Source organism: Stylophora pistillata, chromosome 2 (assembly GCF_964205215.1).
Source record: "Stylophora pistillata chromosome 2, jaStyPist1.2, whole genome shotgun sequence".
In the NCBI taxonomy this organism is placed as follows: Eukaryota; Metazoa; Cnidaria; class Anthozoa; order Scleractinia; family Pocilloporidae; genus Stylophora; species Stylophora pistillata.
In genome coordinates, this window is record NC_142520.1 from 25,826,075 (window position 1) to 25,850,458 (window position 24,384).

Genomic DNA, 24,384 nt, shown 5'->3' on the forward strand with positions numbered 1-24,384 from the left:
GTACTAGCACCAGGACAGCTTCCTCTTGCATGGTTTTTCATTGGAAGCTTGCACTTTCTGCATGTAGGTGTTTTTCTTTTCTTCTTGCAGGCTGTTGGTTAGCATGGGTGCTTGATGCCTGAAGTTCACTCAGAATTTCAGCTGCAAGTAGAATAAGTTTATTTAATGTAGAAAACAAAAAACCAAATTTCTTGTTGATATTTTGTAAGAGTTTAAAAAGAAAACTTATGTTTTTCTCTTTCTTTATTTCTAGACATTAATGAATGCGCCGAGGACCCACACTCTTGTGACGCCATTGTGCAAATACTGCGGGATCCTACAGGTGCACCTGGAACCCAAACTATTATGGAAATGGAGAAACATGCAGACAAATTGGTGAGTTTGATCAATCCCTATTTCAAAACTAGGCTTAAGACATTTTTGTTTAAAAAGTATTACTGTTAATTAATTACTTATTCTTATGTCTTAATAATCTGTTGTTAGGCGCATTGAGATTAGAAATGCGCCCTATAAGCATCTATTTATTATTACTATTATTATTATTATTAAATGATAAATACACATAGATAAATCATTTGCCGATCAGTAATCGCAAATCATGATGTTTCACATACTTTTTTTACTCTTTTAAAAGTGGATAGCCTTTGGTGACACACTTAGTATTGACATATGGGCCTCCCATCGTTTCGCGCTTTAATTTAGAGAATAGAACTATACAGTTATTTTTGTCATATTCTTCTATTCACTAAATTAAAGCGCGCTAGTGACCACTCTCGACCTAAGTCGATTCACAACAATGTGCACTCTTCCTAAGCAGTTTATGATAATACGTTGTCTTTCTTAAGTCTGTTGAGAGTCCACCAAATAAATTTTCCTTACCTCGCTAATCGCATGTTCCTACACATAAAAAGAAAAACATTCAAAACAAAAAGAAAAAAAAAATTAAAGAGCATTTGATACATTGCCAGCAAATATTCAAGGAAAGACACCTTGCACCAGTTATCCTTCACTAGGTAGGCGTCCTAATTTCCCTTTATCAAATTTAGTTATTTAAAGTTAACTTCTGACTTTAGCCTGCATTAATTTTGGACGGCTGGATGGTTCTAATCAATTGTGACGGTGCTTACTCCTACGAAGGAACAGGCTGCAGAGCAGACTAAATTTTAGCGAGGTAGTGCAGTATTTTCCTTACGAAAATTATAGCTGTCATCTTTCATTTAACGGTAGTGGAAGGCTGGGGAGGGGTACAAATTTGTACCAAGGGGGTGAGCGACAGTGAAAAAGGTTGGGAGTGATATCATTTTCGTCCCTTCCCGCCCCCTCCCCCCTACCGGCGACTTCAACTCCAAATGAAACATGGCCAGTTGAATAAACGATCGCGCGCTTCTCAACGTCATCTCGTCATAATCTCAAGGTCTTTGATATTCACCATTATCATTTCCCGTTTGATTTTTTGTCTTTTTTTTCAACTCTCAAGTTGATAATTGTCATAACTACTCAACACTGACCGAGCTTGAAAGGAAAAGCAGTCACGTCACACCCAATTTTCCAGTTTTATGTGACAAGCAACTCCCTGAGAGATGGTATCGTTTCATGGGAGCTGCAGGCACAAATATGCTAACAACCCGTGTGCCAGCATACAGATGTGGTGCAGACTGGTCGGGCTGGTTGGATGGTGATCATCCTTCAGTGGAAGATGGGGAAGTTACCAGGACAGTCTGTCTTAGTGATCGTGAAACAGATTGCAAGGACACGGTGACATTTTTGCGAAAGACTGTAGATCCTACTTCATCTACAAATTTCATCCACCTCCAGTTTGTAATTCGCGCTGTGGCACAGATTAAACATGGGGCCGAAGATTGTAAATATGAATGAACTGATAGGGGAACATCTCACCGGAATGTTTTATCATTAATTTTTCGAATACTGTTGCTGAGAGTAATTTGATGGATACTAAGGGATTTCAACAAACGCTTGGACTCGGCTTGCGTACCCATTTTAAATTGTTATAAACTAATAGTAGCTATCACTAAGTGCCAACGAGCATGACAAAAACTGAATATTTATATCAAATTTTAAAAATGGGTTTATAACCCCAAATGGGCATGGTATATTGTAAACAATATTCTTGAACTCCGAGTGACAATGCAGAACACAAGTAATGCCTTTTATTATCCAACTACACTCCGAAGAATACAATTAACACCATAGACGAATACAAATATCACGCGGTATTTGTACTCCAGAAAACCAATTAGATAGGTTTTCTTACATCGCGCATAGGGAAGAAGTGGATGAAGTTACAAAAAAAGAAAATGGCAGACAATTTGAATCATATTTCTGACTACTAACAGTCAGAATGGCTGACAAATATAGATGGAAGTTTATTAGATGAATCGAACGAAGAAAAACATCTGAACGACCAGGAAAAGCAGAAACAGCAACATGACAACGCGCCAATTCCGTTGCGCTTCGCATGCTGGCTTGACGTCACAATCTCTGCACACAATGATTGGTCCGTTGAAAGACAATAGACCTCTTTTCCATTACGTCATTGGAATCCCAGGAATCTTACCTTACAAACATGTCCCCAATCACTGCACAGTACTTTCGCACGGCTCTATAATGCTGCCGCCTCGCCAGCCTCGCGTCTTCGCTCGGCTGGCTCGTTTGGCAATTTTAATATAACAGCATCTATTCCATTTTATAACGACGAAATTGAGATGCATGTAAAAAAAAAATGGCAATTTCCACCATTTATACCATGTAATCCTAATAACACATACAATTTGGATTAAACTTTACACTCTCTAATTACCCCGATTTACTTATTTTTGACAGTAAAACCTAGCGGTCGTTGTTTTCGCTTCTATGCTGTTGACACTACAGTAACTTCCTTAGAGACTTATTCGGGACAACTATCAGACAAAGATTGAATCATTCTTAAATCCTTTACATTCTAAGATTGGTATAAAAAAAACGTAATACTTTCCAACATAAAAAAAAAAATTAAAAACCTACCACCACGAAGATGTCTCACGAGTTTGTTCACGCCACAAATCTTGGGATTGTACCCAAAAGGTACTCAGTTTTCCGAGAATGCGAAGAAAAGAAGAGGATTACTGCAATTCTTGCAGTAACAGTTGACGCTGCCGGGGCATGTATTCATTTTTGAGTGTATTACACGGAGAGAACCCTGTACAAGCCGGCCGTGGTGTGATAAACTGAAGTAGCGGAGTTAAGATAAGAAATGATGATATTAAGGGGCACACTGATATTAGTTTATCTCAGACGTGCCCCTCTCCTCTCCCTCCTATGTACTATGTGACTTAATTTAATTGGTGTAATTTTGTATCGTAAGTTTTCTTTCGTTGAAAAAGGAATTTATATCTTTTACTTTATTCTTTACCTTGTATCTACTTCTGCTAAGGTTTGCATAAATAAATAAACCAAAAGAAAAGTTAATAAAAAAAATTATTATATTATTGTCATCTAACACTTAAAAACCAAAGAAAAAAATAACTCCTAAGCAGTAATTTCATACGTTCTATTGAAGAAAATTTTCCGCTTAATTAATCTTTTAGATTTACAATTTCATGGCACAAGGCATTCTAAATGACCTCAAATGTTGCAGCTGAACCTTCTTTCTGTTTCCAGTGCAGTAATATTTTGTTGGCTTTCTCGTTGAATTGCTCATTTTCCTTGTCAAAAGCTGTGAGCCTTCCATCTTCGATATTGAGACGACGCCCAAGTGGCTGCCACACTTTCACAATCTTCCGTGACGGCGTCTGCGGATCCTTGTTGCTGAGCCCTGTCGTACGTTTCTCTTCAAAGCGAAGAATGTTAAAGGGAGGGAGGCAAATAAGTCAGATGTTGGATACACGTATTCAGCAGCCTCAGTTTGCCTTCACCCTCCTACAGTAGACTTGTGTCGGTGAGGGTCTGGGGATAGGTACCCAACACAATAGTTACAATGCCTGTCACCATTCTATTACCATACAACCCTTTACATTTTAAAAGCAGTGGATAGGAAATAAGAAATTAGAACAACCTTTGTCTTTTTGATATTTTTCGGTTAGAGTAAAAGAAAGGTAAATGAAACAATCGACTTCGTTTGGTTCCACAATCAATAGGTTAGCACGTGACCAGGTGAAACTGGCTCTATTATACGCTGTCAAGGCTAAAGTCGATCTAAATAAACTTCCCGTGAGAAGGTCGTATGACGCCATGACAGTCTTTACGTACACATCTGTAACTAATGGAAACTGGAATTGAAAAAAGTGAATCAGATTGAGTTAAAACACGGGAAAAAGCTAAAAGAATGGTTAAAAAATAATGAAGAAAGATAGGGGAAAAAGCACCTTGATCTATTCTTAATTGTTTATATTTCTAGGCGGAAGTTTCGTTATAAACCCCAACTCGATGCACGTGACCAAATAAGTAAGGATTAAAGCTTGTTCGAAGCTGAGTGTAGTGGCCCCTTTCTTCCTTTTTAGCCTTCAGTTGTCAGTGTTATCATAAAAAATAAAGCATTACAGTTAGATACCATTAGGAGGCGTAGGAGAGAAGGTTATATCAAGGCTGTGTTAGAAAGCTTCGAATGACACGAAATGCAAATATGATCAAACGAAATATTAAAGTTATTTAGGTCGTTTGACGTCGAGGAAAATATTAACAAACTGATCAAATTACAGCGTCCCTTTCACCTGTTAGATAAATACATGCTCTCTTTCACGGTTCTTCAACAATTTTCAAAACTATTAAGTGGTTTCCAATTTACCGAAAAGGACATGAGTTGTTCCACTAACAGAAAATCAATGGATGTCACTGTTCACTGTAATTTAACAGTACTCCGTCGTCCTGCTTATTCAATCCTGACATATGCCGGGGCTGACAGATTGACGTGAGCCCTTTCGAATAACTCATTCGGTTTTTCACTCAAACGGCTCTATCACATTTTGCTAAATTGAGGATTTGTAAGCTAAAGCCAAAAACAAAAAATTTAGAAAATAACAGTTTTTTTTTAAGCGAGACTTGCGAGTTCCTTAGTCTAATTCAAAGAAAATTTGTATTCACAACTAGGTATTTATACATATTCACTGATGTGAATATGTATAAATACATATTCACATCAGAAATGAAGAAATTGATAGCTGTTGCTGTATGTATTACTTTCGAATTCTCCGTCAATTAAGTTCAAACAAATTCATCATCGTTTTCATTTTTTTTAGTCTTGTTTTGACAATGTGAAAAAAGGCATCCAGGACACGAAAGCTTAGTTAATCTATCCTTTGACCAAGCATCTAGAGGTACGAGTCTTCAACTTAAATGGTCGAAGGAGAGCAGTCAAAAAGAGTGCATATCATACTAAGCAGGTTCTCAATTGATAGATGATATATTTTTCTAAAACATCAGCCAACAGGATTAATTTTCTTTATCTATCACATTACATCCGCGTCAATCATACTAATTTTAGTTAGAAATCGGGTGATATAATTTTTAGTGTGCAGGTGAACTCCGCTCTTAACTGAGGCCAAGTATGGGGCGTTTTCTTCGAAAGCTATACAGGAACTATTTTTCTGTATTTGTGATAACATTTTTTGTGGTAGATGCTACAAACGGTATGTAAAGTATGCAAGAACTCCTCAGCTAGTGCTTAAGAGTTACGATATTGTTTTTAATTGCAGTTTGTTATCTTAATACTTTTTTCCTTCCCACAATTTCAACAAACGAAAGTCATCGATGCGCGTGGAAAAACTTTCAGCCGAGGTACCGATAGAGGACTGGCCTATGCCAACTTCAAGGCTCACAAGTTTTCGTACCTGAACATCATTAGCATTACTTCAGATTATGTTATGAAAGGCAGTGAGTGTGGACTTGCTTGTGTCAACATACCTTCATGCTTCTCTTTCAACTTAGCTGCATTTCAAGACATCTTCGGAAAAATACTGTGTGAATTACTTCCATCGGACATGTACAACAACTCAGACAAGCTTGTCGCCCGTCGGAGTCACCACCACTTTAGTATCATGGTAAGTTCGAAATCGCAGTATTCTAAAGAATAATTTTAGAAAGTAAAATTGCCTCTACGTAAAATAAATTTTCTATGCATAGCCTTTTAAGAGACTTCTACTATCAACGAGAGGGACTTTTTCTGTCAATATCAGAGTCTTGACTTGGATGATCAATTTTGGACCACTGTAACATTTGGAACTTTTCTGTCCATGTGCCTCAAATACTTGTCAGATCGTGTTCGAGTGGTGTAAATGAGGTAATGCAAGAACTCTATTATCAAGAAAATCTTTCCGATTTTTGAGGAGGCCCTTAGTTGAGAAGAAACAAAGAGAAAAAGCGGGGAAAATTCGTTTTTGGTTATGTTGAGATCAATGTTAGAAATATAGCATCACTCGATAGGAATTGTTCTCCTCCCAGAAACTTTTCATTCATTGTTTTTCTTCTCAAAGTTTCTGTGCCGTGGCCGCTAATCTGTACAAATGGAAAAGACAAAAAACAAACAAATGTGTGTGGTTCGATTTTTTTTGGTCACTTTTGTTAATCCCCCCCTTTCACTCCCATTCTATGCATGTGTGGCTTTCACTGCGCTGTAGCTTTGTCCTTTACCCGTTTAGTCTCCGTGCATCAGTTGGCCGTGTCAGAACAATGGGAAATGCGCTGCACAGTACGAGAAGAACAGCTATGTGTGTGTTTGCGGGAAAGGATACACCGGGAAACATTGCGAAATGGGTAAGAAATCGTAGACTTTATCAGCTAAGACCGGAATTTCATGTGCACAGTGTTGGCATTCAATATTTAGTTATGTAACTTCAAAACGTTACTAGTATAGCAAAGAAGACGATTGGAACGCAAAGGAGAAATCACAGTTTAATTGAATGAGGTACGTAATCAAAATTACAAGCGAAAATAAAGAGATTGGTATGAAAGCACAGAAAAAAAGGGCGAAGTAGAGGTTGAAGATTGTGAAGTTATGATTGATGGTTGTAGCTGAGTTTGTGTTGCTGAATTTATGTGGCTGAATTGGTGTGGTTTGAACCAAAAGAAAATACAGCAGAAACCAAACTAAGAAAATGTCCCTGAGAAATGTAACACTAACCTAATTAACAACGAAGCGGTCATAACGTGAACTGAAAGCAAGAAATAAATCTATGTGGTACCAAAAAGGGAAATATCTTAAAGGTAAAATAAGGAAAGACTTACTTCGGTTTAGCTCCTAATGATTGTAGGTAACTCGCCGATAGCAGATGATTTGTTAATAGCAGACAAAATTTGGCAGTATCAACAGCAACTTATAGCGAGGAAATATGAAATGCAATATCTAATATATGTGCTTAAGTGAAACTGATTGAAATAAGAAACTTATTAAGTGATTATCATTAACCAACGAAGAAATAATAGACCAGAACAAGCATAACAGAAAGGTACATGAGCTACCTGTTCCGAAACTATCAAGTACATCGCCCTCAACAATTCACAGAGTAACACTTAGTATTCATGCCAAGGTTATTTGGAAAGATATAATTCAAGCTGTTACCAATTGTCTTAATTTATCAATTCATATTGCTGAATCAAATCCAACTTTCTCTCCCGCTACTGTTGTTGAACCAAAGAATGCAGATGGGCTAAATATTGACAATGGGCACTTGGATGAAATTCATTGTGTTTCCACAGAAGAAAGTAGAACTTTGGAGTTAACAAAAACAGCAAATGTGCTTAAATGCAGATGAAAACAATCCAGTTAATAACAGTAAGAAACATAAAGCTTACAAAGAAGTCTACACGAGGGGATACATGAGAAAGAGGAGAGCTGATGAGATGTTTAAAAAAAGTGAGAATGGTAAAATGCTGCAAAGCAGCTGCATTAATGGCGAAACAACTGGGGAAAAAAAAAAACCAGCCTGCCAGAAAAAGAAAACTGATTCCAGAACATTTCAGAGAAGCTGAGCAGCGCTCCTTAAGAAAACAAATAGCAATAAACCTAGAACGCATAAGGGAAATTAACAAACAGACCATAACAAAACCAAAAACAAACAACCCAGAGTGCATAAGGAAAACAGTATATGACTCTGTGCACGCCTAGTCATGCATTTAAAGGCACTGCATGCTGGCCACCTTAGACCTCTAAGGATGGGGAGACAGATCATATCTTCGTTAATTGTTACTGACGCGACACGCAAAATTCTGAAAGACGTGAATCGTTTTAGACTCAGTACTGTTGCTCCAGTCGTTTGAACAGCAAAATCGCTTGCCCAAGATTAGGGAGTTGATTATTATTGTAAGATTTTGTCTGTCAAAGGCATTATTGATTCGACTCATCTGTCCTAAGCGCGGTATGCAGTTGGATGCTGTCGAAGCGACGTGGTTATTATAGGCCGAACTTCTAAATCCTTCACTGATGCAACAGTGTAACATTCTTCCGAGTAACATTTGGCGAAAGTTTGTCACTCAGGAGTTCATACTACCATATACATACATACCATACTTTGGAGTTTATACTAGCTAAGTTTTATCAAGGATTATAAGGGGTTGATTTCTGAAAGCCAACTTACTAATTTTGCATAAATCCTCACTAAGTTAAACAATTGTATTTGGCTGATCTTTAGAAAGAAAAATTTGGATTCAAACAAACTGTGGGTGTGTAATGATAGATTATTGCTCCAAACACGACACAAAGTTATCTTTGGTGCATCTCTACACATCTCTTCATTATTCGGCTCCTTCTTTCAGGAGACATCGCTGACCGACTGTTTTAAACTGAGTTGTGCTTCAAGTTTTCCAGTTAGACTCTTCAGCTGCTGTTTGTCTCTCGAGAGTTAAAATTGAAAATTTCCTCTGAGGAAGGTAAAAAAAAAAATTATGTGGTCTTTGAGGAAGATAGAGCTGTAGGTCGGTCATTTACGTTACTTATCGACGGAAAATTACACAAGAAATATATATCATATGCAGTGACAAATCTCAGATTCAATCTTAAAAATTGCCGAGTGCCCAAAAATAGGAAGAGGCAAAACCGAAAGCGCTTGTTTATCTTATTTCTAAGCAAGTAAGTAAGAACTTTATAGAAGTGTCAATAACTCTAGCGTAAGAAATACACTCATGGGGGACACCTAACTGCAATTACCTAACTAATTGTAAACATTATGCCAAAAAAAGAAAATCTTAACAATTGAGTCATAAGTTGTCAATTATTACATAAAAAACAGTCTCTACAGGTTCTGTCGAGCAGAATTGTGAATTTGAACGGTTTGATAAGCTTTTTGAAGATGCCCGAAGATTCAGACGTTCGAATATATGCATCTAATTTGGATCAAATAACAGGGCCTGTAGGTAATGCTGTGTTTCCCATAAGGAACAGTCCGAAATCTAGGAATGACGAAGTCATGATTTCTAAGAAAATAGAGAGAGTTGGCAACGACGAGTAAGTTCGCAACATCGCCCAGAATTCAATGACATATTTGGGACTTTCATTGAAACACTGACGCTAAATTTAAAAGCTTATTAGAAAATGATTGTCAAACAATAAAGGAAAAGGGCTGAAAATTTCGAGGAAGGCTTACGTTCTATTCGTTTACCGATAAACTACTTTTCAAATCCTACTTTTACCATATGGCTTTTAAAGAAGAAAGTTCAATTGAACAATGTATCATTCTCACTTTGCTCTTGCGCTTTCAGAAGAGGTCGCAAATTTGCTTTGAAAACTGACTGTTAGCATCCTGCTTGTACGAGAAGTCGATCTCATCGCACTTTCAGGCGTAATTTATCTTCACTCAATTGCTAGATTTCTCTTTTACCATACGGTTATTCTTATTTGACATTCTAGAAAGCGCAATAGAATTTTTCAAGGGATTTCAAACTGGGTAGTCGCAAAATGCGACACAAAGATACGTTTCCTACATAGTAAACAAGGCGAACAAAGTGTTAGGTATAATTAGGCGATCACTTGGAAACGTTAATCGGTATACGTTTTCTTGCCTCTTTAAGTCGTTAGTAACACCTATACTCGAATATGCTGCCTCCGTCTGGAGCCCCTACCAAAAAAAGAATATCGAATCCTTGGAAAAAGTCCAAAGAAGGGCATCTCGGTTGGTGTTAAAGCAAAGGGGCGGAGAAATGAGCTATGAAGACTGCTGCAGCTTTTTTAATTGGCAAACTTTGGAGAAACGTAAAGAGTTTTTATCCAGATCTATTTATTCTGCTTTTAAAGCACTGCACCAGCAAGCTCCAATCTATATTCAAGACCTTATCACTCACTGCTCACCTTCTAGATCGCTTCGATCATCCTCCACGCTCAATCTGAATTACCCGTTTTATTTACAATGCTTCGTGCATTAGCGTAAAATGTTAGAAGACGAGTAGACTTTGGCTCTTCTGTAGCATTATGCTGTTGGCTACCATTTGGACCAGGATTTGGGTTTATATCGCCGCTAAACTGGAGAAGAATAATTTGATATCTTGCAACGGAGTTAGGATAATAACTAATTCTCGACGAAGAAAAGCCCTTGCTAAGAATTGATGAAACAATATGGCGCCTATCCCAAGACGTTGTGATGAAATTAAAGTTCTTTAAAACTATAGCATCATCTTGCGGGGCCAAGGCGAAGTCGTCAGCTAAATGCGAAAACATTTGGGATTGGCCTAAATCAGCCGCTATTCCGCAGTATAGGAGAAGTAAACCCAATATAAAACATGAAAGAATGGAGCGTCGAAATGGACAACCGACCGCCATGGCACCATAGTGTTTCAATCTAATTAGTTCTAACCTTAAGACCTATGGCCGTAGAGCATTCTCAAAATTACCCAACAACATACGCTCATGCGAGAAAGGTAGGTAAAGCCTACACGTGAGCCATGGGGCTTGTCGGGTCGGCACTTAACTCCGGTTGCCGTAGCATGAAGCGAAAAGGAGTATTTTTACACCCCCCCCCCCCCCGCCCTGATTGGATGCTAGTTCATCGCAGGATTACCCCCACTAAACTCGCCGGTACCCATTTATACACCTGGGTGAAGAGAGGCACTGTGAGAGTAAAGTATCTTGCCCAAGAACACAACACAATGTCCCGGCCGAGGCTCGAACCCGGACCGCTCGATCCGGAGTCGAGCACACAACCATGAGGCCACCGCGCCTTCCACAAGCTCATGCGAGAACTTAAATCTTTTTAACCATAAACTTAAAACCTACCTATTTGAGAACTTTACTTTAGCCATTAGGAAATAGATCTTATGTTTTACTTCAATTTTACGTTTATTTACTTTGATTAACTTTATATTTCCTCTCACTTTGTTAAGCGCCTAGATCTATCGATTTATAATTTATTATTGGATAGGCGCTATATACATATAATTTATTATTATTATTATTATTATTATTATTATTATTATTATCATTAATATACTAGTGCTATGAGATAGTTCTGGAAATAGATATTATTCTTTTTTCGGACTTTTTTGAACTGACCAAATGTAATCAAACTAGAGCCAGTCACGATTTTAAGCTCTATGTAAAAGCAGTCATTTTAAATTGCTATAAATTTTCTTTCTCTGCACGGATCGTTGATGTGTGGAATAATTTTCTTAAGGAAGGAGGGGAGTGATTTTGAATTGTGTGATCACGAGAAAAATACTAACACCACTCTTCAAAGAGTGCTTGGATATATTTATGTGCACCCTGATTTCTGTTTGGTTGGTCAAATAACACCACCCAGCTTGACCAGGTATTTTATCAATTTTTTCTCTTTAACTTTATCTGTAAAAAGTAAACGGTGTTCCTTTGGAGTAGAAGGTGGTAAAAATCAGGAATCGGAGCTCTATTTTAACGACTTGATTTCTTTACAGATGTTGACGAATGTAGTTCTTCCATATCCGTCTGCGACCTGAATGCCAATTGTCAGAATACCAAAGGCTCATTTCGTTGTCAGTGTGTGTCTGGATTTGCTGGTGACGGGAAATCTTGCTCTGGTAAGGTTATTTAAAGCAGACTTAGTGGTGAGGTAAATAATGACCCTAGCCCGTTCAACCTATCGATTATGGGGTCTCTCCTTAGCAAAGAGGAATGGATGGTTCATTAGTAGCAGAAACCTTCCAAGGAAATTTGATGAATTCCTGGGGGGTTTGTTTGATTGGATGACGAGCCATCTAAGAGGACCATAGCCCTTGACTTCCTCTGATAACAGGAAAAACAGTGATGGCAAAGCAAACCCAAAACGGCGGAAATCGTCAAAAACAACGACGGATACACAAGAAATGAGTCAAAATGAGTCAGTTTTATCAATCTCAAGTGTAAAATGTTCATATTTCGGAATATTTAGCGTTGTAAATGGACCATATTTCGTTGCTCATACTATTCTTTATAACGCATTCAAATTCTCAACGGTTCCTCGCATGACTTAACATCGCGTGACGTTTTCAAGAAATAATCTTTCGTTATTCCTCGAGACGTGAGGCCGGGACACCTGTGGTGACGTATCACAGTAATTGTCAACAAACTTGTACAGGTAAAAAAAAAGATAGAAATAATATATACATACATCTTTTGTTGGATTACTATTCTACCGTCCTTGCTGATGTTGTTAGAATGCAGTCTTGGGATTATTCTTGAAAACTACGTTCAGGTTGGTTTTGGCGATATTTGTCTCTCACTAAATAATTTTCAGTCTGATCTTTCCCACGGTTCCATTGCCCCACGATGATAACTCCCTTTTTTTTTGCAAACGTAATTAGCCTATCCTTTCTCTTCTTTAAGACAAGGTTGTTTATCAATCTAATACAGTATTTTACTACTTTTGAAATAAAACTCTACATCTGACGGGCTCTCATCCTGCTTTAACAGATGTGGATGAGTGTCAGACGGAGTCAATATCTTGCCATTTGAACGCCCAGTGTGTCAATACGATTGGTTCCTATGACTGCAGATGTTCGCCCGGTTCACCATGCTCAGGTAACTTCTAAAGAGAAAAAAGAAAAAGACCGGTAACAGAAAAACACAATTACAAAGGTGTTTTTGTACAAGCAAATTAAAACGTTAACTTCAAATTCTTTTGTAGTAACAACCCTAGATTGGACGCAATTTTTCAAAAACATGGAGAATGTCTCTTGAGAAAAATCACTGGATCAGTTCCCCAGTATTTGCTGGGACATTTTCGGAAAGGATATCATTATTCAGCCTAAAAAGATGATACGATCGTCGTTGAGGCAGCTTAGTCTCTAAAACCAATTAATCGTATCTTTTATTCACGCATCACTTTAATTACGTTACTTACGCAGCAACTATCCTTTTAATCGGCGGTGGAGCAAACTACGGACGCGTAGAAGTTTATCACAACGGGACGTGGGGCACAGTGTGTGATGATGCTTGGGATGTCAAAGACGCCAATGTGGTTTGTCGACAGCTTGGCTTTTCTAATGCATCACAGGCTCCTCATAGCGCTAAATACGGTCAGGGGTCTGGTCCAATCTGGATGGATGATGTCAACTGCCAAGGAGGAGAGACAGTGTTGTCTCATTGTCGGTTCCGTGGCTGGGGAAGCCATAACTGTGGCCATCATGAGGATGCAAGTGTGGTTTGTAACGCATAGATTGGTCGCAAATATTCTCGTGATATTGCACTGCACGACCTTACTGCAAAATGCTCACATTGACATTATAGTGGCTTTAAGTTTCTGGGCGGAACACGATCACACTAAAATGTAGTATCAGATATTACCGTCAAAAAGGCGAATTAAGAGAGCACTTAGCTTATTTTAACTTGTGAATCCATCGCGTAAAAATATAACTAGATTAAAATCAATCGGTATAAAAAATGTGGTATGACGGGATGAAAAAAAAAAATTCAAAACAAAACAAAAACAGAAGTTGGACCCCAATTGTAATGTAGCCCCCAACTCCACATAACATACACTAAAATCATGTCAAAGTATGATAGTTAAATAGCGAGAGTTTACAATCTGTTGTAGATAGGTAAAAGTACACAGGAGGACTATAAGTCATTAGTAGTTAGGCGGGTTTTAAAAGTAATGAATGAATCAATTGCTTTGATACTAGATGGTAACGAGTTTCATTTAAATACGTGTTTCTAAAAATCCTGTGCGCAATCATAACCTCTACGTACTGAAAGATTAACAGTATTTCTGGTCCTCTTTTTTTTGCGAAACGCAAGCCTAATATCTAGGATCTACACTTAAAGGGAAGAGACTGAAAGAGAACTTAGCTTATAAACGTAGATTAAGCTTTTACATGTTATCTGTCTTGTGATGTCGGTTCAGTACAGGAAATGCAATTATTTAGCGTATATAGTGATTCGTAACTTCCCAAGAAGACTCATTGCGGGCAACAGCGAGATACTACCTTTAACTAGACAGATTGTAATAGGCAGCGAAGAAGTGTTGGAATAAATCTCAAAATGGTGAGCAGGGTTATCAGTCTTTTTTTGTGCATGACGATTAGCTTTTTAAATCTTACTTTGAGTGGAAACTACCTTTTTTACTCATGTTACTGGGCCAACAAGGCTAATTGCATCAATAAAAGCGAATGCCAGTTAGTTCTGCCAATTAATGAAGGCCTCTGAAGAAAGTTATTGGATAAGATTAAAACTAAGCTTCTTCTTGTCGTTTTAACTTTAAAAGGTTAATGCAGAGTAGTATGTTGTTCACTTATTTCAGTTCGGTAAAATAGTTGCTGTATGTGTTATCATAAAAACAATTAAATGTGACTGTGGACCATTTCTGTCGTAGTCCCATGTTTGAAATCACAAATTTTTTTCTTGGCAGACACCTTGATGAAGTGATACTCCAAACTTTAGCCGAAAAGTGGCTACCAATGAAGGCTGAATAAATTATAAGTTACCCTGATGGCGCTTAGTTACATCGACCAGCTTTCATTAGCCGCTGGTTTCCGGTTTGTTTGCTTGATTTGTGGGGCGCCATTTGGGCTTTTATATGTGTTACTACGGAAGCAGACAGAAAGATTCCTCTATTCTTTCTTTCTTTGTTTTGTTAAAGCGCTGCATTATTTCTTGAAAATATGCATAGAACTGGAATTTGTCATCTGAAGAGAGTTCACCTCGAAAGATTGGTAAGTTGCATCATCTTGAGTTGTTTCGACACCTTTGCCATAATGGTGAAATATCCGATGGAGGTCTGAGACTGGTTATGAATAATTTCACGAAAGCGAGGGCACCCGGGCAACACATATGGCGTCTGACACGAATACAAACTCTAGTAGTAGTAGTAGTAGTAGTAGTAGTAGTAGTAGTAGTAGTAGTAGTAGTGAACTTTATTCATGTGTCGTGAAAACCTAGCGCATAGCACTAATTGGGGACACAGGGTAAAAGCTTTAAAAATAGGAAATCTGGAACCTATTTACAGAATTATTTATCTAACCTATTAACAGTTAAAATTATTTATCAATGTCCTAGAGTTAAAAATTAACTATTACAGAGCGCACATTTTTTGCATCCATCATCAATCATGACAGTCATGTCCGTTCCCCTGATTTTACTCTTAAATCCGTACAGGCTGTCTTCACTGCGTAACTCTTTTGTAAGTTTCGACCAGAGGAGAGGGCCATAGTATCTTATAAAGTGTTTACCATATTTTACTGTATTAAAGCGAGGGATTCTAAAATCTGCATTTCTTAGCGAATATCTTCTATCGCAGTTTACTTCTGACATAAATAGTTCCTGTATTTGACAAGGAAGTAAGTTCTTTTTTGCCTTGAACATAAGGATTGCTATGTCCTGGAGCCTTCTGTTCAGTGATGGAATTTCAGCCAGCTTCAGCAGGCCGTCATAAGAGAGTGATTTATCGTTGAGAACTGCTCTCAAGGCCCTTTCCTGTAGTCTTTCAGCTTTACGTTTGTCTGAGGCTCTGCAGAAATGCCAGATGATACTGCAGTAGGTCAAGTGAGGTAAAATGGCGGCTTTATAGAGTTGTAGTTTAGCGTAAGTGGGTATTAGTTTTCATAGACGACTTAAAACTCCTATCTGCTGACTTGCCTTATTACAGACTAAGGTAATATGCTCACTAAAATTTAGTTCAGAGTCCAGGAGTACCCCTAACAGTTTGATGGATTTTGATTGTTCAATGTCAGTCCCATCTATATGCAGGTTTATACTATTTTTGGCCTCAGTTGCAGAACCCATAAGCATGGATTGATATTTCTGAACATTCACTTGTGGCAGGTTTTCTTTGTACCATTTAGTAATTTTGCCACCTTCACTCAGCAGTTTCTCTTCAACAATACTAGCAGACGAGCCTGATGCAAAAATTTGATGATCGTCTGCATAAATGGAGATTCCCTTCTCAGTTATATAAGTGAGATCATTTTTGAAACGATTACAAAAAGCTGACGTTTCGAGCGTTAGCCCCTGTCGAAGCGAATAGAGGAATCGTGGGTTGCGTATGCTTTTAACGGCAGAAAATGGAGCTACATCACACATCAAAACCAGTCGCTAGACATTTTAATTTACCTAATCATTCTAAGCAACATATGGCAATCTGCGGTCTTTCCTTACACTTAGGTAGCACGGAAAGCCGTAAAACTCTCGAACAAAAGCTCACCTTTCAAACCGGCGGTCTAAATCCCACAGGGACCAACGAACGCTTTTCATTCAACTAATATATGTATTCGTGTTTTTCTCGTTGCCATGTTTCCACCAATAACGTAGCTCCATTTTCTTCCTTTAAAAGCACACACAACCCACAATTCCTCTATTCGCTCCGACGAAGGGCTAACGCTCGAAACGTCGGCTTTTGTAATCGTTACAGTGGCCAATTTACCATTTCAACTTTAACAACATTCTCAAAATTACCCAACAACATACGCTCATGCGAGAAAGGTAGGTAAAGCCTACACGTGAGCCATGTGGCTTGTCGGGTCGGCACTTAACTCCGGTTGCCGTAGCATGAAGCGAAAAGGAGTATTTTTACACCCCCCCCCCCCCGATGGGATGCTAGTTCATCGCAGGATTACCCCCACTAAACTCGCCGGTACCCATTTATACACCTGGGTGAAGAGAGGCACTGTGAGAGTAAAGTGTCTTGCCTAAGAACACAACTCAAAACGTGGATGAAGGAAAAGTCGTCCGACTTGCGCATTACTTCACATCGCTTTGTGTAACATTTTTAAATATCAGTCATTTAAACAGATTTGACCTCGGAAGACTTGACACGAATTAGCGAAAAGAATGCGGCAGTAGGGAACTTTCAATTTTTATTCCTTTTTCCTTAAACACAGATTATTCAGCTTAATATAATATTTTTTGAGCTGTTTATTATCTTTTCAACGTTGGCTTCTGAAAGGCCCCGAAATCGCTCGGGATGTTGTCGAGACTTCAGCTCTGATAAAAACCAGAAAGAGAACTTTCTACATACACAAGTAGATTCCCCATTGGCAGTTTCACTGTTAAGGACACTAGACAGAAGGCTCATTTTTATTAAATTTATTATTGATTAGTTTACTAGTTTCTGAATGATCCTAGATACCATCATAGTTACAATGTTTATCTGTTTTTCTATATTTCTATTGGTTTTGTAATGGGACCTTTTCAGCGAGTTTAGCTTCCCTTCAATCAGTTCTTCGCAAGTTTTGAATGGTCTTGGCGAACTTTCGCCCTTTCGTTTTCTCAAAACTTTGGCACAAGCGGGACCGATATGTGGGTACCTTTGTAACTTTGATTTTGTAATCTAGTATTTTCAGTGTTGGGCGACAATATACGAACAGATATTCCGTTGTATTACCGTATTCTCAATTAATTTAAGATTTAAAGGCCAAAATTGTTCTAAATGCGATTGAACGCCCACCATTTAGATAAGAACAATGGGCTGTTAACCAGCCACCAAAATTCTTGCAATTTGTATCGTAACTTTTGCACTGGTTTATTTGCATTGTTGATCATGATTGTCATTTTAATCTCGTTATTTGCGTTGTTTTTTACACTCGATTTTCCGATTATGTATTTCGCGACATTTCATTAGATTGATAGAACTTCGTTGCATTGTTATTTCGGCTTACGATCGATAGATTGATTGAATGCGACATTTCACCGTTGACTGTGGTTTGTGGTCCGTGGTCGATTGCTTTTCAAGAATAAATATTCGTGCAAATAGTCAGCTTGGTTTGTTATCTCGATCCGTGGAATGGTCCCCAAACACCTTGCTAACCGTGTCTTGGAGCGACGTCCCTTAGAACTTGAGAATCTAGAATTTTTGGTCGCCGCTAACGCTACATTCACCATTTGTTTGAATTTATATTTGCTACTTTCAAAATTTTCACACCTTTGAATGAAATAAAGCTGCCCTATAACGTGTAGACAGTGTTCTTTTCAGTCATTTAAGCTCCGCGTGTTATATGTTAAATCATAGAGTAAGGTATATATCTCTGAGACCCGTAGCCCAACACATCTGGAGGACTCAGTACTGCTGCGTGTAATATAGCGTATTTGAACTCCGTTCTATTTATTCATTTAGCTTCGCCGACTGGCAGGGACACCGCAACAGCTTGCGCCAACTACTGCAGGCCCAGTAAACCCACCCATCGCACCCCAGGGGAGGACATCCATCGCCATCACACAGTAATCCCGTGCGTGGGAAAATAACGTCTCCCACCCCTAACCCTACAGGAGACGGGACCTCCATTTATTCGTCCCTATCCGAGAAGACTAGAATATCTAACCATTTCTTGATGTTATAGAAAGGTACCAAATTCTTCTCAATTATTTTAAGACCCTGAGTGTTGGTCCGGCCGGGGCTCGAACCCCCGACCTCCCGCAAAACAGTCCAGCGCTCTATACATTGAGCTAACCGGGAGGCGGTTAGCTCAATGGATTTTTTGCGTGATTTTTTGCGTTCATGTATCTCTTTTCACTTTGTTTTTTTTTTTGTGAACAAAGTCGCCAATGGACAAGGTAAAACTGTCATCCGAGAGCCAGACCAAGAACTGACTCACGCAAATTTTAAGGTACACAAGTTCTCCTATCTCAACATCACCAGCATTGGTTCAGATTATGTTATGGAAGGCAACGAGTGTGGATTTGCTTGTGTTAACATGCCTTCGTGCTTCTCCTTTAACCTGGCCTTAATTCAAGACATCATTGGTAGATTGCTGTGTGAATTTCTTCCATCGGATATCTTCAGCAACTCGGACAAGTTCATCGCCAGTCAGAGCCACCATCACTTTAGCGTCACAGCAAGTTGGAAATCGGAATGTTTCAGAAATAAATTAATGCCATTCTAAAAGACTGGACTTAAAATAAGACAACTTTTTTTTAATCCTCCAGTCAAAACATTAAAGTGCTACTACGACGAAAATTTTTGTTTTTGTTTCCGGGTTTTTTCAACATAAATCTTTTCTATATGTTCAAAATTATACAAATAGCGAAAAACTGGAACGATACTTGCGTACGGGGGCTGGAAATTTCCCACTGAAAAGTGCGTAGATACCGTCCGCCATTACAAAGTTCGCAAAACAATAGCCCGCGAGATCTCTCAAAGCGGTCTTGCGTTTGACCACGTGATTTATCCACTGCTACGTAGAAACATCAACCAAAATATTCGCATTTGAGAAGAGCTTGTGTGTTTAGAGCCGTTTATAAGACGTTTAAGATGTCAACTCCGTCGGATTCCTCTTCCTGCACATCTGAAAGTGATCAAGAAAGTTTTAGAGTTGACGAAGTGATTGGGGAATTTTCTGAATTTGCGCCGTACGACGACAGTTACGAACCTCTTGCCACCGAGGAAGAAGCAGCGGTCTACAACGAAAGAGTTCACCGCGAAGAAGAAGAGGAGCAACAGTTTCAGCGAAGATATTCGGGAGAGGTGCTAGCGAATGAATGGTATGGTATTATCATGGAATGTAGATTTATATTTTTATTTTCCAATTTCAAATACCCATCATAAAATCGTTGCTATGTGATTAACTGTAGTCCTGATTTTAGGCGATAGTTTTATTAAAGCGGTCAGACAAGTAATGATTTTATACAGACGTATTTTTCTTTCGTTTGACAAATTTTTCACATTATTTTGCAGGTGTTCGTGCTCGAACTGCTCTGTCAGCCTTGTGAGCTTTATGTCGATGTTTTCAAAACTAGAAATGGAAGCAAGGTGTAACCACATCTTTGCCTTAAAACGTATGGATCCTTTGCAGGCAGTGAGAATAGAATTGAAATGCAGACTACGAAAAAAAAAAAAAAACTCGCAAACAGTAACCGAACCTATAGAATGTAGAAATCAGACTAAGTCCATTTTTGGTCGTTTTAAAAGACTCGCGTGTAACTCAAAATTTGCTGATTTCTTGGAGGGAACTTTGGAGTATTGTCAAATCTCAAAGTAACAGCAAGGTAATATCTCAAAAAATAGAGAGCCGGATTTCTATGTAGCTTCACTTTTCCTAAATTTTACGCTTGAGTGGAAAGGTCTGGGAATTGGGGTGTAAATGCGTGACTTTAATTTCGTGACTTGAAGTTTACGTAACATTTCAGTTACAGTTGGCCTTTGTGCTATTTGAGCCTTTCGGATAGTTTTTCTCTCTTTAGTTGTTACATCGAACGCTCCTTTACTGTTCACTGTTCATGTCCGGCGTCCATCCTAAGTTTACTTCTTAAGTTTTGGTTTCAAGCCACCGGCGTATAGGGACCGATATGTAAGTTGCATTCGTTTGTTCTCACTTTTGTAGCTTGCCCGATTTATGCAAGGTAGCGTTTCTCTTGATCTGATTTTATGCTTAGTGTGTGTGTTATTTACTCGCCGCCGTCGTATCGTCTAGCGGCTATTTCTAGTCATAATTTTCCTTTATCTCGTTTCGAGCAAGCTCTTTCATCTTTATTTGTATATATATTTTGTGTTTGCAGTGGCACTAAGTTCATTTATTAGTTCTTTTCATTATGTTAGATTTATTTACGCTGTTAAGTCGCCACGTGTTTTAATTGAGTACAATCGATTATATAAGTCTCCTTTTTTAATTCGCCTACAGTTTACGAGATTGATTAAAGATAAGTCTCCGTAACATAACCCCTGGCTTGGTTGCTATTTTCTCCGGTCGCGATTTTCTCGGCGCTTCATTCGGCCTTGATGTTCGCTTGCCGCTACATGGGGAATTGACTTCACGTCCACTCAGCGCAAATACCCATTTTTTCGCCAACGCCCGTTTTACTGTAACTATGAGAAGAAAGCGGAAAAGTATGAAAACACACGAAACCATATGGGAAGTCTAAATAGTCGGAGCATTCATTACACGAATACTGATCAACGATGCCAGAAAAAAAATCATGTCACAGGTAAGTGAGGAAATAAATATTATGGTGATAAGCACAGCGCAAATACATTGTAATTTCACTCACCGATCGTCGACTCCGCTTTGATAGTATTTCAAAGGATTTTTTCCAAATAGTTGGAAACGTCCCCTTCTTCTACTTTCTTTTCATGCCTTTCATCGGAAAAGCAAGCGTAAAACAATCCCTTGTGAAATGCTCGGAGCACACAGAAAATTTTCCCACTGGCTTGAAATCCTTCCGATGAATAGACACGAACCTTTTCCACTTTAGTCTAACGCTGCCCGAATCAGGAGAATTATGAATAGAAATCCCCAATTCATCGTTCTTTATGTTTCCACAGTCCTGAACAACACAACGTCTACCAGGCATACTTTCGCTTTAGTCAAAAAAGCGAAGAAAGAACCTCCAAAAGCTTCCAAAAATATCTCGTCCTGAATGCGAAATTAGCCACGTTTGTGTACCTTGTTTAGCCGTATTGACGTTTTTCGTCACATCTCGTCCCAACTCCCCAACTCCTTCAAATACTACTCCCGGTCATTCTCTGAATCGAGTAATGGCGGCAGGACATTTACGAAAATTGTAGTGCAAATAAACACACTTCCAGATCATATTTCGACTCCAAACTTGGCACGGTAAGTCACTTTTACATATATTTTCGAAATATGTTATAATAAACGAAACCCCAAATTTGATCGTAGTAGCACTTTAAGGCCTTTATAATCTTCTCCTGTGCCATTAAGATTCTGTAGAGTAGATGACTTGAACAACCAGATATGGAGCAATGCAACCGTAGATACATCTCTGACCAGAAGCTGCAAACACCTTTAGGTCATTCTTGAGTCTAGTATAAAACGTAGTGATACACAATTTTTGCAATCGAGATTTTTTCCAATGTCTGAGGAGGCTCTCGGCCTGGAAACAAGCAAACAAAAAATCCGAAAAATAGAAAAGAAAACATTCTTAATTCCTTTAAAATGTTAGAAAAGCTTTATTGCAAGGTTGATATTGTCTTTCTCCTGCCAAATTCTCACACAACTACTGTTTTACATTATGTTAGGTGCTACAAAGCTATAGAAGACAAGCAAGTGATTGTAAAATTCACGTGCTTTAATTCATCGAAACTTAAATATTTTTTCTTGGGCAAAAACTTCCATGACCCTTTTCATCCTCTTCAACCACAAGTTAAGAATGGAAGGCATGCACAAAATTGTAAATTAGTCGTTTATCCCTTTAGTCTCAATGTATCAGTTGGTCCTGTCAGAACAATGGGACATGCGCCGCACATCACGAGAAGAACAATTATGTGTGCCTTTGCACAAAAGGATACACCGGGAAACATTGCGAAACGGGTAAGAAATCTTACACTTTAAAAGCTAAGACCTTTTGCAACTTTCAACACACTACATACTGGCATAGTTCGTTTGTATAGTATTAAATATATTAACCAGTAGTTTCACTAGCAACCTTTGCGGCTTCCCTTGGTGTTGATGTATGGGATCCCATGAAAATGGGTTCCCACTCCACTGATGAGCAAACTCGTGATCAGTGGGTAAAAAGCAAGGAACAAAGCGTATGCAAGGGTGGGAATGAGTGTGTAAAATGAACAAAGAAGTTAGGTGTTAAAATTGAGGGAGCGACTTCTGTAACAACAGCACGCTCCTAAACTCAATTTAAAATTGTAAAAAATATATGTTATATATTATTAAAATAAAACAAATAAATAAGTAAATAAAATCAAAATAAAATAAAAAAAAATTAAGTTAAAATATTATCTAAGAGTAAATATTAGAAAGAGGGGGCAAAGCATTTAGGGTTTAGGGTTAAATTGCTAATTTTATATTGGAGTTTTGATTATAGTTAGGGTTAGAGTTTTATTAGGGTTAGGGTTAGTGCTAGATTAGGGTTGTGGTGGGGAAAGGTTAGTCAAAGCTAAGGGTTTGCTTAGGGTTTGTGGAATGAGGTCTCTGTTTTTGACGGTAGGAAGGGAAAGGGGTTTATAGAATAGGATAGGAAAAAAATATATTATTGATAAAAATAAAGTATTCTCCTTTTACAATTATTTTTATGGACAGGAGACTGTAGGAATGGGAAGGATATAGGTAGAAGAGGAGCAGTGTTGATCGAGGAGTGGTGAAAGAAGATGTGAAGTGTCTATAAAAGTTTTTCAAAGATGGAGAGAAGTGGAAATCAAACCGGCCGGGTGAGGAGAGAAGGATGCATCGGCACCAAGGCTCCTTATGGTTGTGAGTCGTCAGGGGCAAAGCACAACCGACCGAGGATGTTTCTAACCTGGTACCAGGTCAATGCCCGACATCCTCGTGCCGAGTCCTTGTTGAAGAAAGTAAGAAAAACTACACAAATATAGTGAGAAATTAGAAAGTGATTGGAACCTATTCCAAAGGGAAAAAAAAAAAAATATATATATATATATATATACAGTTTTTATAATATAGAGGGAGGTAAATATGTATACTGAATAAAGAAAAATTTCAGATATGATAGAAGAGAAAACTTATGGAAACAAATTAAAAGAAAAAAAAATATTTGAGATATTACGGAGGAGAATTCAATGCTCATGTAGAGAAACAAAGAATGCGGTGCTAATACAGAAGAGAATACCTATGTATATTAAAAGGAAAATAATTAAATGAATAAAAACAAAAAACAGAAATAATAATTTCAAGTGTGTGAACACTGAACGGAAGTGTCACGAAACGGGAATTAGAATTAAGAGGGGAGGCGTGTTATTATTATTTATATGAAGAAAATAAAGATAGATACCTTAAGAAATATGAGAGGGAGCTGCCTTATCCTTAATATCCAAAGGAAAAAATATATTTATAACGAAAAAAGATTTTCGCTACTGGCTCCGTGTCGCGAAATTGCGGAGTTGAGAGATCTTAATCTGGGACAGTCACGTCAGAATAGCGTGATCGTATTGCGTGAGTCTTATGACGTACTGGTAACGCGCGATTGTTCTTGGGAAATTGATGAAGAGTGTTCAATCGATCTTCGTCGAAAAAGGGATTTTGACCCTCGAGATGTCTAGAAAACGAATTATTTCTAGAGATAAAGGAGATAATTGCGTGCGTTAGCAGAAGGAATTGAAT

At 38.3% G+C, this 24,384-nt stretch overlaps 1 protein-coding gene and 1 pseudogene across 2 annotated transcripts; one reads left to right on the forward strand and one right to left on the reverse strand.

The window, feature by feature from the left end:
- The window catches only part of LOC111342745 (ATP-dependent DNA helicase Q1-like), a 172,765-nt pseudogene that overhangs the window by 52,801 nt on the left and 95,580 nt on the right, over positions 1-24,384 (reverse strand).
- On the forward strand, positions 209-14,737 carry LOC111342747 (uncharacterized). Of its 2 annotated transcripts, XM_088749974.1 has the most exons (6): positions 209-375; positions 5,737-6,032; positions 6,630-6,744; positions 11,845-11,967; positions 12,839-12,946; positions 13,273-14,737. In XM_088749974.1, exons 2-6 carry the CDS (start codon positions 5,856-5,858, stop codon positions 13,581-13,583), a joined length of 834 nt encoding a protein of 277 aa, XP_088606100.1. In that variant the 5' UTR covers positions 209-375; positions 5,737-5,855; the 3' UTR covers positions 13,584-14,737. The 2 variants fall into 2 exon arrangements, with proteins under 2 accessions (XP_088606100.1, XP_088606101.1); XM_088749975.1 differs by lacking the exons at positions 209-375; positions 12,839-12,946 and having other exon boundaries at positions 5,429-6,032.